The sequence below is a fragment of the Nomascus leucogenys genome, unplaced genomic scaffold, assembly GCF_006542625.1.
Source record: "Nomascus leucogenys isolate Asia unplaced genomic scaffold, Asia_NLE_v1 Super-Scaffold_241, whole genome shotgun sequence".
Lineage (NCBI taxonomy): Eukaryota > Metazoa > Chordata > Mammalia > Primates > Hylobatidae > Nomascus > Nomascus leucogenys.
The window spans coordinates 3516194-3527808 of NW_022095767.1; the positions used below are offsets into that span (position 1 = coordinate 3516194).

The 11615-nt window shown below is 55.2% G+C and overlaps 1 protein-coding gene across 2 annotated transcripts; it reads left to right on the forward strand.

The window, feature by feature from the left end:
• The first annotated feature begins 924 nt into the window (after positions 1 to 924).
• Positions 925 to 11213, forward strand: ANGPTL4 (angiopoietin like 4). Of its 2 annotated transcripts, XM_003281081.4 has the most exons (7): positions 925 to 1454; positions 2756 to 2866; positions 3005 to 3122; positions 6043 to 6156; positions 7915 to 8010; positions 8100 to 8381; positions 10545 to 11213. In XM_003281081.4, exons 1-7 carry the CDS (start codon positions 1137 to 1139, stop codon positions 10724 to 10726), a joined length of 1221 nt encoding a protein of 406 aa, XP_003281129.3. In that variant the 5' UTR covers positions 925 to 1136; the 3' UTR covers positions 10727 to 11213. The 2 variants fall into 2 exon arrangements, with proteins under 2 accessions (XP_003281129.3, XP_030663527.1); XM_030807667.1 differs by lacking the exon at positions 6043 to 6156.
• The last annotated feature ends 402 nt before the right edge of the window (positions 11214 to 11615 follow it).

An 11615-nucleotide genomic window follows, 5' to 3' on the forward strand; every position in this document is an offset into this window, starting at 1 on the left:
CAGGACATTGAAGACCCTGATGGCAGACGGTAGGCTATGGGGGTGAGGCCCTGATCCAAGTCCTGCCGCTAAGGCACTCATAATTTCGGGCTCAGGGGAGAAACGGAAGTCAAAGAATCTCATAAACACAGCCGCGATGACGAACCCTTTCACGGGAAGGAACATGTGAGCCCAGAGAAGTCTCTCCTGGTCTTGGGATGGAGGTCACAGGAAGCCTCCGGAAGGCAAGGGCTTTTGGTGAGTTCCGGGCTTCCCGCCCACTCCGCTGAACTCAGCTCTTTTTCTTTTCCTTCCTTCCTTCCCTTCCTTCCTTCCTTCCTTCTCTCTCTCTCTTTTCTCTCTCTCCCTCCCTCTCCTTCCTTCCTCTTCCTTCCTTCCTTCCTTCCTTTTTTTTTTTATTTTGAGACGTAGTCTGGCTCTATCGCCCACGCTGGAGTGCAATGGCGTGATCTCGGCGCACAGGAACCTCCACCTCCCGGGTTCAAGCGATTCTCCTGCCGCAGCCTCCCGAGTCGCTGGGACTACAGGTGCGCACTACCATGCCTGGCTAATTTTTTTTTTGTATTTTTAGTAGAGACTGGGTTTCACCATTTTGGCCAGGCTGGCCTGGAAGTCTTGACCTCAGGTGTGCGCCCTCTCCGCCACTGGGCAAGGCGGGGGAGGAATAGGGGGCTTGGAATTCCACACTAGAGGCGGGCACCGTGGGGGAAAGAAGAGTCACGTCTCCCACGGTTCGCAGAGGAAGGCCGGCCTGAGCCTGGAGCGGGGTCGGGAGAGCCACAGTTTTGCACCCCCAGGGCATCCCCCAGGCCGCAGACTACCAGGCCTCCAGAGGACAGGACCCCACCCCCGGCCACAGGCCCTGCCCCCAGCACTCCCCGCACCCCGCCTCCAAGGCCTCTCCGCCCCCTCCGCACCCAACTTATAAAAACCGTCCTCGGCGCGGCGGGGAGAAGCCGAGCTGAGCGGATCCTCACACGGGTGTGAACCGATTCTTTCCAGCGGCTTCGGCAACCAAGCGGGTCTTACCCCTGGTCCTCCGCGTCTCCAATCCTCGCACCTGGAACCCCAACGTCCCCGAGCGTCCCAGCGTCCCCGAGAGTCCCCGCATCCCCGCTCCCAGGCTACCTAAGAGGATGAGCGGTGCTCCGACGGCCGGAGCAGCCCTGATGCTCTGCGCCGCCACTGCCGTGCTGCTGAGCGCTCAGGGCGGCCCCGTGCAGTCCAAGTCGCCGCGCTTTGCGTCCTGGGACGAGATGAATGTCTTGGCGCACGGACTCCTGCAGCTCGGCCAGGGGCTGCGCGAACACGCGGAGCGCACCCGCAGTCAGCTGAGCGCGCTGGAGCGGCGCCTGAGCGCGTGCCGGTCCGCCTGCCAGGAAACCGAGGGGTCCACCGCCCTCCCGTTAGCCCCTGAGAGCCGGGTGGACCCTGAGGTCCTTCACAGCCTGCAGGTACGTGTCCCCAGGGCTGGTTCTCCGCACCCCTAGTGGCTCTCCTGGCTTTAAAGGGTATGGACAGGAGTGGGGGGGTGCGCAACTGTGGCTTCCTGGGATCTCCTGCCTCAAGGGATGGGCTCCCTTTTAGGAAGCCGAGGAGGGAGATTCGCCCGAGGCTAGGAGTTCAAGACCACCTAAAGCAAAATAGCGAGACCCCCATCTCTTCGCCACACACACACACACACACACAAGATAAAATAAAATTTAAAAATGACTGGGCGCAGTGGCTCACGGAGCCTCCAACTGCTGTCGAGACTAGCCTGGCCAACATGGAGAAACCTCGTCTCTAGTAAAAATACAAAAAATTAGTCTGGCGTGGTGGCGCATGCCTGTAATCCCAGCTACTTGGGAGGCTGAGGCAGGAGAATCTTTTGAACCCAGGAGGCGGAGGTTGCAGTGAGCCGAGATCGCACCAATGCACTCCAGCCTGGGAAACAGAGCAAGACTCCCACTCAAAAAAAAATAGTAATAAAATAAAAATAAGGCCAGGCGCAGTGGCTTACGCTTGTAGTCCCAGCACTTTGGGAGCACGAGGCGGGTGGATCACCTGAGGTCAGGAGTTCAAGACCAGCCTGACCAACACAGTGAAACCCCATCTCTACTAAAAATACAAAAATTAGCTGGGTGTGGTGGTGGGCGCCTGTAATCCCAGCTACTGGGGAGGCTGAGGCAGGAGAATCGCTTGAACCCGGGAGGCGGAGGTTGCAGTGAGCCGGAATCATGCCATTGCACTCCAGCCTGGGTGACAGAGCTAGACTCCGTCTCAAAATAATAATAATAATAATAAATAAAATAAAATACAAATAAAAAAATTAGCCAGGTGTGGTGGCAGGCACCTGTAATCCCAGCTACTTGGGAGGCTGAGGCACAAGAATCACTTGAGTCTGGGAGGCAGAGGTTGCGGTGAGCCAAGATTGCGCCACTGCACTCCAACCTGGGTGACAGAGCGAGACTCTGTCTGAAAAAATAAAAAATAAGCCAGGCATAGAGCTGCACTGCTGTAGTCCCAGCTACTCGGGAGGCTGAAAACAGGAGGATCACTTGACCCCAGGAGTTGGAGGCTGCAGTGAGCTGTGACAGCACCACTGCACTCCAGCCTGGGCGACAGAAAGAAGAAAAAAATGGAAAAAAAAAAAAAAAATAGACTCCCTTGCCTGACCTCAGCGGATGGAGATTTGGAAGGATGGATAAGTGGATGAATTAAGAGGTTGGGGAAGGCAAGCTGGGTCCTCACCTAGGTTTTCACCCCTCCCCAGACACAACTCAAGGCTCAGAACAGCAGGATCCAGCAACTTTTCCACAAGGTGGCCCAGCAGCAGCGGCACCTGGAGAAGCAGCACCTGCGAATTCAGCATCTGCAAAGCCAGGTAACCCCAGGATCAAGGGAGTAAAGATCCCTCTGATAGCTGGGACCCCAGGTGGGGAGGGAGGTGGTGAGAACTGGACCTGTGGGTGGGCACGTGGGGCCAGGCAGGACCTGACACCCTCCTCCCGTCCCATCCTAGGTTGGCCTCCTGGACCCCAAGCACCTAGACCATGAGATGGCCAAGCCTGCCCGAAGAAAGAGGCTGCCTGAGATGGCGCAGCCAGTTGACCCGGCTTACAATGCCAGCCGCCTGCCCCGTGAGTGTCTGGCCCTCGATGCCCTCCAGTGGCCACCCCCACCCCGCCACTTGCCATTGCTGGTCCTCTCCTTGTCAGGTCCACCTTAAGGAGAAGATGTCCTGGCCTGGAGTCCCTGTGGGCCCACCAGTCTCTGGGCCAAAGCTGATGGGAGCACCTCCTTCCCCAGCCCTGACCTGGCCCAGCCAGGCCACCCAATCCCTCTCCCTGCAAGCCAGTGGGCTGTCCCTGAAGCCCTGCTGGTCACTGATTGGAACAGAGGTGGAGAAAGAGAGCTCTTGAGGGACTGGAGCTGCAGAGGTGCTGGAGAAGGTAGAAATGGGGTTCGGGGTGCCATCCTGAAGGTTAGAACCTTCTAGGGGAGGGTGTCACGGAGCAGGGGGTGCCAGGTAGGAGTGTTCGTAGATTTGGGTCCTCCACACTGTCTTGGGGTAGGTGGGAATTAGGGCTGGGAACCCCCAGCTCCCAGGCCAGAAACATTCTTGCGTCTTACAAATCCAATGCTCCAGGTCCCTGACCCCTCTTCCTCCTCCCTCTCTTGTTCTCCTCCTCCCTCCCCACCCCCACCAGCCCCCTCCCCGCCGCAGACAGTGGGCTTTTGCTGCCACCACAAGTTGTAGGTAGGTGCTTTATTCCCAAATCTCCATTCATCTCAAACCACAGCACGTCCACGTGTGTCCGACGCAGACTCGCGGTTCTCACTCTAAGTTCAGGGCTCCACACGGTTTCCCTGTGGTCCTCGTCCTTCCCTGCATCTGTGGCTGTCCACAGCCAACTCGGTGAAAGTTTGGATCCCCCTCTCACACCCTGGGGTCAGTGGCAGGTTTCCAGCACTGTAGACCTGAGGGTTTTCTCCCCAAGCTCCTGCTCCTTCCCACCTCTGCGCCGCCTGCCCCCAACCCCGCCAGGCTGGCATCTGAGCGTGGTCAGGGCCCTGTCCACCCTCCCAAAGCCACCATCCCAGGATGAGGGGCTTCTGGAGGGTGATGGGGGAAGGCACAAATCCTGGCTGGGAAATGTGGTGGAAGGGGGCAGGGGTTCTGTGGGTTCGGGACTCCCAGACTCTTGGCTCAGGCCCGCCAAGTAGGAGAAAGTTCAGAGCTGGGAAGGCAAACAGCTGGCATTCATGGAAGCCACACTGGTGGTTTGGCCGAGTGCCCATCCTTACTGGATGGGAGGAAAGTAGGGGAAAGGGGAGATGCCTGAGGAGCAGGAAAGCGTCTTCCTCGTCACTCTGGGCCTGCCCCCACCCCCACGGTGCAGACTCATTTCGACATTTCCCCTACTTTTCCGGCTGGGCTGGGGGCGGTTCCTTCCAGTCTGGAGCGTCTGAGCCTCCCGACGTGCTCAACGCCATCCTCCCCTCCTCCCTCCCTCTTTGTTTCCTCAACCCTGCCTCCTCTCCCTTTAGGAGCTGGGACCCCAGGCAGAGCCTCTGAGATGCTCCTGCTCAGCACAGTTCTTCCTCCCCGTTCTGGACCTGCTGCCTCATTCATTCATTCATTCATTCATTTATCAAGTCTTTTTTGTTTGCTTTTTGAGACAGTCTTGCTCTGTTGCCCAGGCTGGAGTGCAGTGGTGCAATCTCAGCTCACTGCAACCTCTGCCTCCCCCTGGGTTCAAGTGATTCCTCTGCCTCAGCCTCTCAAGTAGCTGGGATTATAGATGCCTACCGCCACCACGCCCAGCTAATTTTTATTCATTCATCGAGTCTTTTTTTTTTTTTTTTTTGAGCACTCTGTCACCCAGGTTGGAGTGCAATGGCTCAATCTCAGCTAACTGCAACCTCTGCCTCCCGAGTTCAAGCGATTCTCCTGCCCCTGCCTCCCAAGGAGCTGGGATTACTGGCATCCACCATCACACCCAGCTAATCTTTGTATGTTTTACTAGAGATGGGGTTTGGCCATGTTGACCAGGCTGGTCTCAAACTCCTGACTGATCCGCCCGCCTCCCAAAGTGCTGGATTACAGGCATGAGCCACTGCGCCCGGCCCATTCATCAAGTCTTTAATGAGCAGCTGCTATGCACTGGGGCCTGCGTGGATGCTGGTGCCAGGCTGTGGGCAGAGCTGCTCCTTGTCCCCAGCCTAATGGAGCCTCCATTGAGTCAGAGGAGAGACCACTAGATGACCCCAGTGTCCAGGAGTGGGAAGTCGTTACTCAATTCCCATTTGGGGAGGTCTGGCCTGGTCTGGGGGTGAGGCAAGGCAAGGTCTCCTTCCAGAAGCTGGGACCCAGAGAGAAAAGTGAGGAAAGAGAGTCCTGCCGGGCGCAGTGGTTCACACCTGTAATCCCAGCACTTTGGGAGGCCAAGACTGGCGGATCACGAGGTCAGGAGATCGAGACCAGCCTGGCCAACATGGTGAAACCCCCGTCTCTACTAATAATACAAAAACTAGTCGGGCGTGGTGGCACGTGCCTGTAGTCCCACCTGCTCCGGAGGCTGAGGCAGGAGAATTGCTTGAACCTGGGAGGCGGAGGTTGCAGTGAGGCAAGATTGCGCCACTGCACTCTAGCCTGGCGACAGAGCGAGACTCCGTATCAAAAAAAAAAAAAAAAAACAAAAAAAGAGAGTCCCAGGCAGGGGGAACAGCATGTACAAAGTCCCTAGGGCAGGATGGTGTATGGTACAAGGGTGGGAAGAAAGCCTTCCCACGGTGTGCCAGAGAGGGTGTGGGTACAGCATGGCAGGAGGCGGATGGGCCACAGGGGCTGGTCCTCCAGGTGCCTTGTGGACTATGCTGAGGAAGGACATAGGGAGCCATGGAAGAGGTTAGGCAGATGGCAGAGAGGTGGTCATGAGATCAGATTTGCCTTTTACTTCCCTGGTCATCCACTGTTAAGCCCCCAGATACGCCTGGCTCCTGAGACCCCCCAGGGGCTGCCCTCCTGTTTCAGCTCTCCACTTTATGTCCCTTCAGGGCTGCCCAGAGATTGCCAGGAGCTGTTCGAGGATGGGGAGAGGCAGAGTGGACTATTTGAGATCCAGCCTCAGGGGTCTCCGCCATTTTTGGTGAACTGCAAGATGACCTCAGGTAGGGTGTGTTAGCCCACCAGGGGCCCCTCTCCCCATAGGCCCTGTTGTCTTTCTTTAAATTGAAAACAAAGCAAAAAAAAAAATTAAAGACAGGGTCTTGCTACGTTGCCCAGGCTGGTCTTTTGTTTTTTTTTTTTTTGAGACAGAGTTTTGCCCTTGGAGCTGGAGTGCAATGCCGCGATCTCAGCTCACTGAAACCTCAGCCTCCTGGGTTCAAGCTATTCTCCAGCCTCAGCCTCCCCAGTAGCTGAGACTACAGGTGCGAGCAACCACACCCAGCTAATTTTTGTATTTTTAGTAGAGGTGGGGTTTCACCATGTTGGTCTGGCTGGTCTCAAACTCCTGACCTCAAATGATTTGCCAACTTTGGCCTCCCAAAATGCTGGGATTACAGGCATTAGCCACTGCGCCTGGCCTCTTTTCTTTAAAATGCAGCCCTTGTCTGGGTGTAGTGGCTCACACCTGTAATCCCGACACTTTGGGAGGCCTATCGTGAAGATCAATTGAGTCCAGAAGTTCGAGACCAGCCTGGACAACATAGAGCTCATCTTTACAAAAAGTTTTGTAAAAGTAAACAAAAAAGGCTAAGTGCAGTGGCTCACACCTGTAATCCCAGCATTTTGGGAGGCTGAGGCAGGCAGATCACGAGGTCAGGAGTTCGAGACCAGCCTGACCAACATGGTGAAACCCCGTCTCTACTAAAAATACAAAAATTAGCTGGGCATGGTGGTGTGCGCCTGTAATCCCAGCTACTCAGGTGGCTGAGGCAGGAGAATCTCTTGAACCTGGAAGGCGGAGGTTGCAGTGAGCCGAGATGATGCTGCCGCACTCCAGCCTGGGTGACAGAGTGAGACTCCGTCCCCCCACCAAAAAAATAAAAAGGAGAGAAAACAAAATAAAATAAAATTCAGCCCTTGCTGGGCATGGTGGCACATGCCTGTAGTCCCAGCTACTCGGGAGGCCAAGGCAGGAGGGTCACTTCAGCCCAGGAGTTAAAGGCTGCAGTGAGCTGTGATCACACACCTGTGAATAGCCACCGCACTCCAACCTGGGCAACACAACAAAACCTCATTTCTAAAAAAAAAAAAAAAAAAATGCTGAGCGCGGAGGCTTACACCTGAAATGCCAGCACTTTGGGAGGCCGAGGCGGGCAAATCACTTGAGGTCAGGAGTTCAAGACCAGCCTGGCCAACATGGTGAAACCCTATCTCTACCAACATAAACATTAGCCAGGCGTGGTGGCAGGTGCCTATGATTCCAGCTGCTTGTGGGGCTGAAGCACAAGAATCGCTTGAGCCCCGAAGGCAGAGGTTGCAGTGAGCTGAGATTGTGGCACTGCGATCCAGCCTGGGCAACAGAGTGAGACTCCATCTCTAAAAAAAAAAAAAAAAAAAAAAGCAGCTTTTTTTTCCATTGAGAACAAGTCCTTTCCATTACAAGAGGTTACAACACGGGGTTTTGTGGTTGAGAACTGCAGAGGAAGACCCAGTTCAGCTGGCCCAAAGAGGCTTTGCAGATTTCCACTGCCTACTCCTCCCCACACTCAGTCCCTGCTGGGTTCTTGGGACAAAGATCTTTCCAAGGCCAGCCCATAATATTCCTCCCTCTGACCCACCCTCCTCGAGTCCTCCAGGGATGAGTGAGGGAGCTGCTGTCTTCCTGGGTTTGGAGGGGGTTTGGTGTTTGGCAGCCAGATGAGGGAGTGGGGTCCTCTGTGATGAGGGACTTCCTGGTGACCTTGTACCTTTCTGGGCAGATGGAGGCTGGACAGTAATTCAGAGGCGCCACGATGGTTCGGTGGACTTCAACCGGCCCTGGGAAGCCTACAAAGCGGGGTTCGGGGATCCCCAAGGTAGGTGTTTCTAGCGGGGACAGAGGCAGGGGAGGAAGAGGGACCCTCAGAAGTGGCCCTGCCTCACGGAATGGCCTCTCCCACTCCAGGCGAGTTCTGGCTGGGTCTGGAGAAGGTGCATAGCATCACGGGGGACCGCAACAGCCGCATGGCCGTGCAGCTGCGGGACTGGGATGGCAACGCCGAGTCGCTGCAGTTCTCTGTGCACCTGGGTGGCGAGGACACGGCCTACAGCCTGCAGCTCACTGCGCCTGTGGCTGGCCAGCTGGGCGCCACCACTGTCCCACCCAGTGGCCTCTCCGTACCCTTCTCCACTTGGGACCAGGATCATGACCTCCGCAGGGACAAGAACTGTGCCAGGAGCCTCTCTGGTGAGCAGGCCCTGCCATGCCACACCCAGCCAGCAGCTTCCCTCGTTATCGTTCTGCTGCTCTGCCCTGCCTTCAACCCCACATTGCATCTGTTTCCTGCCCCCACCTCTTCCTTACATGCCGTGTGTGTGATTAGGCCACTATTTTCCCATCCTGAAAAGGGTCTTGACCATCTTTACTTTTATTTACTTATGTGTTTGTTTATTTACTTATTTATCTATTTATTTATTGAGATGGAGTCTCACTCTGTCGCCCAGGCTGGAGTGCAGTGGCGCGATCTTGGCTCACTGCAAGCTCCGCCTCCCGAGTTCATGCCATTCTCCTGCCTCAGCCTCCTGAGTAGCTGGGACTATAGGTGCCTGCCATCACGCCTGGCTAATTTTTTTGTATTTTTAGTAGAGATGGGGTTTCACTGTGTTAACCAGGATGGTCTCGGTCTCCTGACCTCGTGATCTGCCCTCCTTGGCCTCCCAAAGTGCTGGGATTACAGGCGTGAGCCACCGCGCCCGGCCTACTTATTTATTTTTTGAGACGGAGTCCCGCTGTATCTCCCAGGCTGGAGTGCAAGTGACGTGATCTTGGCTCACTGCAGCCTCCGCCTCCTGGGTTCAAGTGATTCTCCTGCCTCAGCCTCCCGAGTAGCTGGGATTACAGGCTCCTGCCACCATGCACAGATAATTGTTTTGTGTTTTTAATAGAGATGGGGTTTCACCATGTTGGCCAGGGTGGTCTTGAACTCCTGACCTCAAGTGATCTGCCCACCTCAGCCTCCCAAAGTGCTGGGATTACAGGCGTGAGCCCCCATGCCCGGCCACAAACATCTTTATAATGGTGCTCCACAGGATTCTTTTTTTTTTTTTTTTGAAACAGGGTCTCACTCTGTTGCCTAAGCTGGAGTGCAGTGGTGCGATCTCGGCTCACTGCAACCTCCACCTCCTGGGTTCAAGCAATTCTCAAAAAAAAAAAAAAAATTAGTCAGGCACAGTGGCTCACTGTAATCCCAGCACTCTGGGAGGCTGAAGCGAGTGGATCACTTGAGACCAGCCTGAGCAACTTGGCGAAATCCCATCTCAACTAAAAATACAAAAAACTAGCTGGGCATGGTGGTGCATGCCTGTGTTCCCATCTACTTGGGAGGCTGAGTTGGGAGGATCTCTTGAACCTAGGAGATCAAGGCTGCAGTGAGCTGAGACTGCACCACTGCACTCAAGCCTGGGTGACAGAGTGAGACCCTGCCTCAGAAGAAAAAGAAAAACTCCAGGCATGGTGGCTCACACCTGTGGTCCCAGCTACTTGGGAGGCCCAGGTAGAAGAATCACTTGAGCCTGTAAGGTTGACGCTGCATTGAGCCATCACCACACCACTGCACTCCAGCCTGGGCAACAGAGCCAGGCCCTGTCTCAAAAAAAATTTTTTTTTTAACTTAAAAATAAGGCCGGGCATGGGGGCTCACACCTGTAATCCCAGCACTTTGGGAGGCCGAGGTGGGTAGATCACCTGAGGTCAGGAGTTCAAAACTAGCCTTGCCAACATGGTGAAACCCTGTCTCTACTAAAAATACAAAAATTAGGCCAGGCACAGTGGGTCATACCTATAATCCCAACACTTTGGGAGGCTGAGGCAGGTGGATCACATGAGGTAAGGAGTTTGAGACCAACCTGGCCAACATGGTGAAACCCCGTCTCTACTAAAAATACAAAAACTAGCCGGGCGTGGTGGTGGGTGCCTGTAATCCCAGCTACTCAGGAGGCTGAGGCACGAGAATCCCTTGAACCTGGGAGGCAGAGGTTGCAGTGAGCCAAGATTGTGCCACTGCACTCCAGCCTGGGCGATAGAGTGAGACTCAGTTTCAAAAAAAAAAAAAAAAAGACCAAAAATTAGCCAGGTGTGGTGGTGGGCGCTTGTAATCCCAGCTACTCGGGGGGGCTGAGGGAGGAGAATGACTTAAACCTGAGAGACCGAGGTTTCAGTGAGCTGACATCGCACCAGTGCACTCCAGCCTGGGTGACAGAGTAAGACTCAAATCTAAAAAAAAAAAAAAGTCAAGTCCAAAGCCCAGCCTGGTCCCCAGCCTGCCTCATCCTCAACCCTATCCCCATCTCCTTTCAGCCCCATTGGTGGCTCAAAGACCTGACCATGTTCCCTCTCCCCTGACCCCGGCAGGAGGCTGGTGGTTTGGCACCTGCAGCCATTCCAACCTCAATGGCCAGTACTTCCGCTCCATCCCACAGCAGCGGCAGAAGCTTAAGAAGGGAATCTTCTGGAAGACCTGGCGGGGCCGCTACTACCCGCTGCAGGCCACCACCATGTTGATCCAGCCCACGGCAGCAGAGGCAGCCTCCTAGCGTCCTGGCTGGGCCTGGTCCCAGGCCCACGAAAGACGGTGACTCTTGGCTCTGCCCGAGGATGTGGCCACTCCCTGCCTGGGCAGGGGCTCCAAGGAGGGGCCATCTGGAAACTTGTGGACGGAGAAGAAGACCATGACTGGAGAAGCCCCCTTTCTGAGTGCAGGGGGCTGCATGCGTTGCCTCCTGAGATCGAGGCTGCAGGATATGCTTAGACTCTGGAGGCGTGGACCGAGGGGCATGGAGCTTCACTCCTTGCTGGCCAGGGAGTTGGGGACTCAGAGGGACCACTTGGGGCCGGCCAGACTGGCCTCAATGGTGGACTCAGTCACATTGACTGATGGGGGACCAGGGCTCGTGTGGGTCGAGAGCGCCCTCATGGTGCTGGTGCTGTTGTGTGTAGGTCCCCTGGGGACACAAGCAGGCGCCAATGGTGTCTGGGTGGAGCTCACAGAGTTCTTGGAATAAAAGCAACCTCAGAACACTTTGTTCTTTGTTCTTGTTTGTTTTCTTTCTTTCTTTTTTTTCTTTTTTTTGCTTTTTTTTTAGTTCATAGATCTAGTAAGTTACCCTCAGTTTGTTTTAAAAAGTGAACAAAGTCCATGTAAACATGTTCCCAGGGCCAGGCACGGTGTCTCGTGCCTGTAATCCCAGCCATTTGTGAGGCCGAGACAGGCAGATCACTTGAGGTCAGGAGTTCGAGACCAGCCTGGCCAACATGGTGAAACCCCGTCTCTACAAAAAATACAAAAATTACCCGGGCGTGGTGGTGCACGTCTGTAGTCCCAGCTACTCCGGAGGCTGACGCAGAAGAATCACTTGAGCCAAAGAGGCAGAGGCTGCAAATAAGCCGAGATTGCGCCACTGCACTCCAGCCTGGGAAACAGAG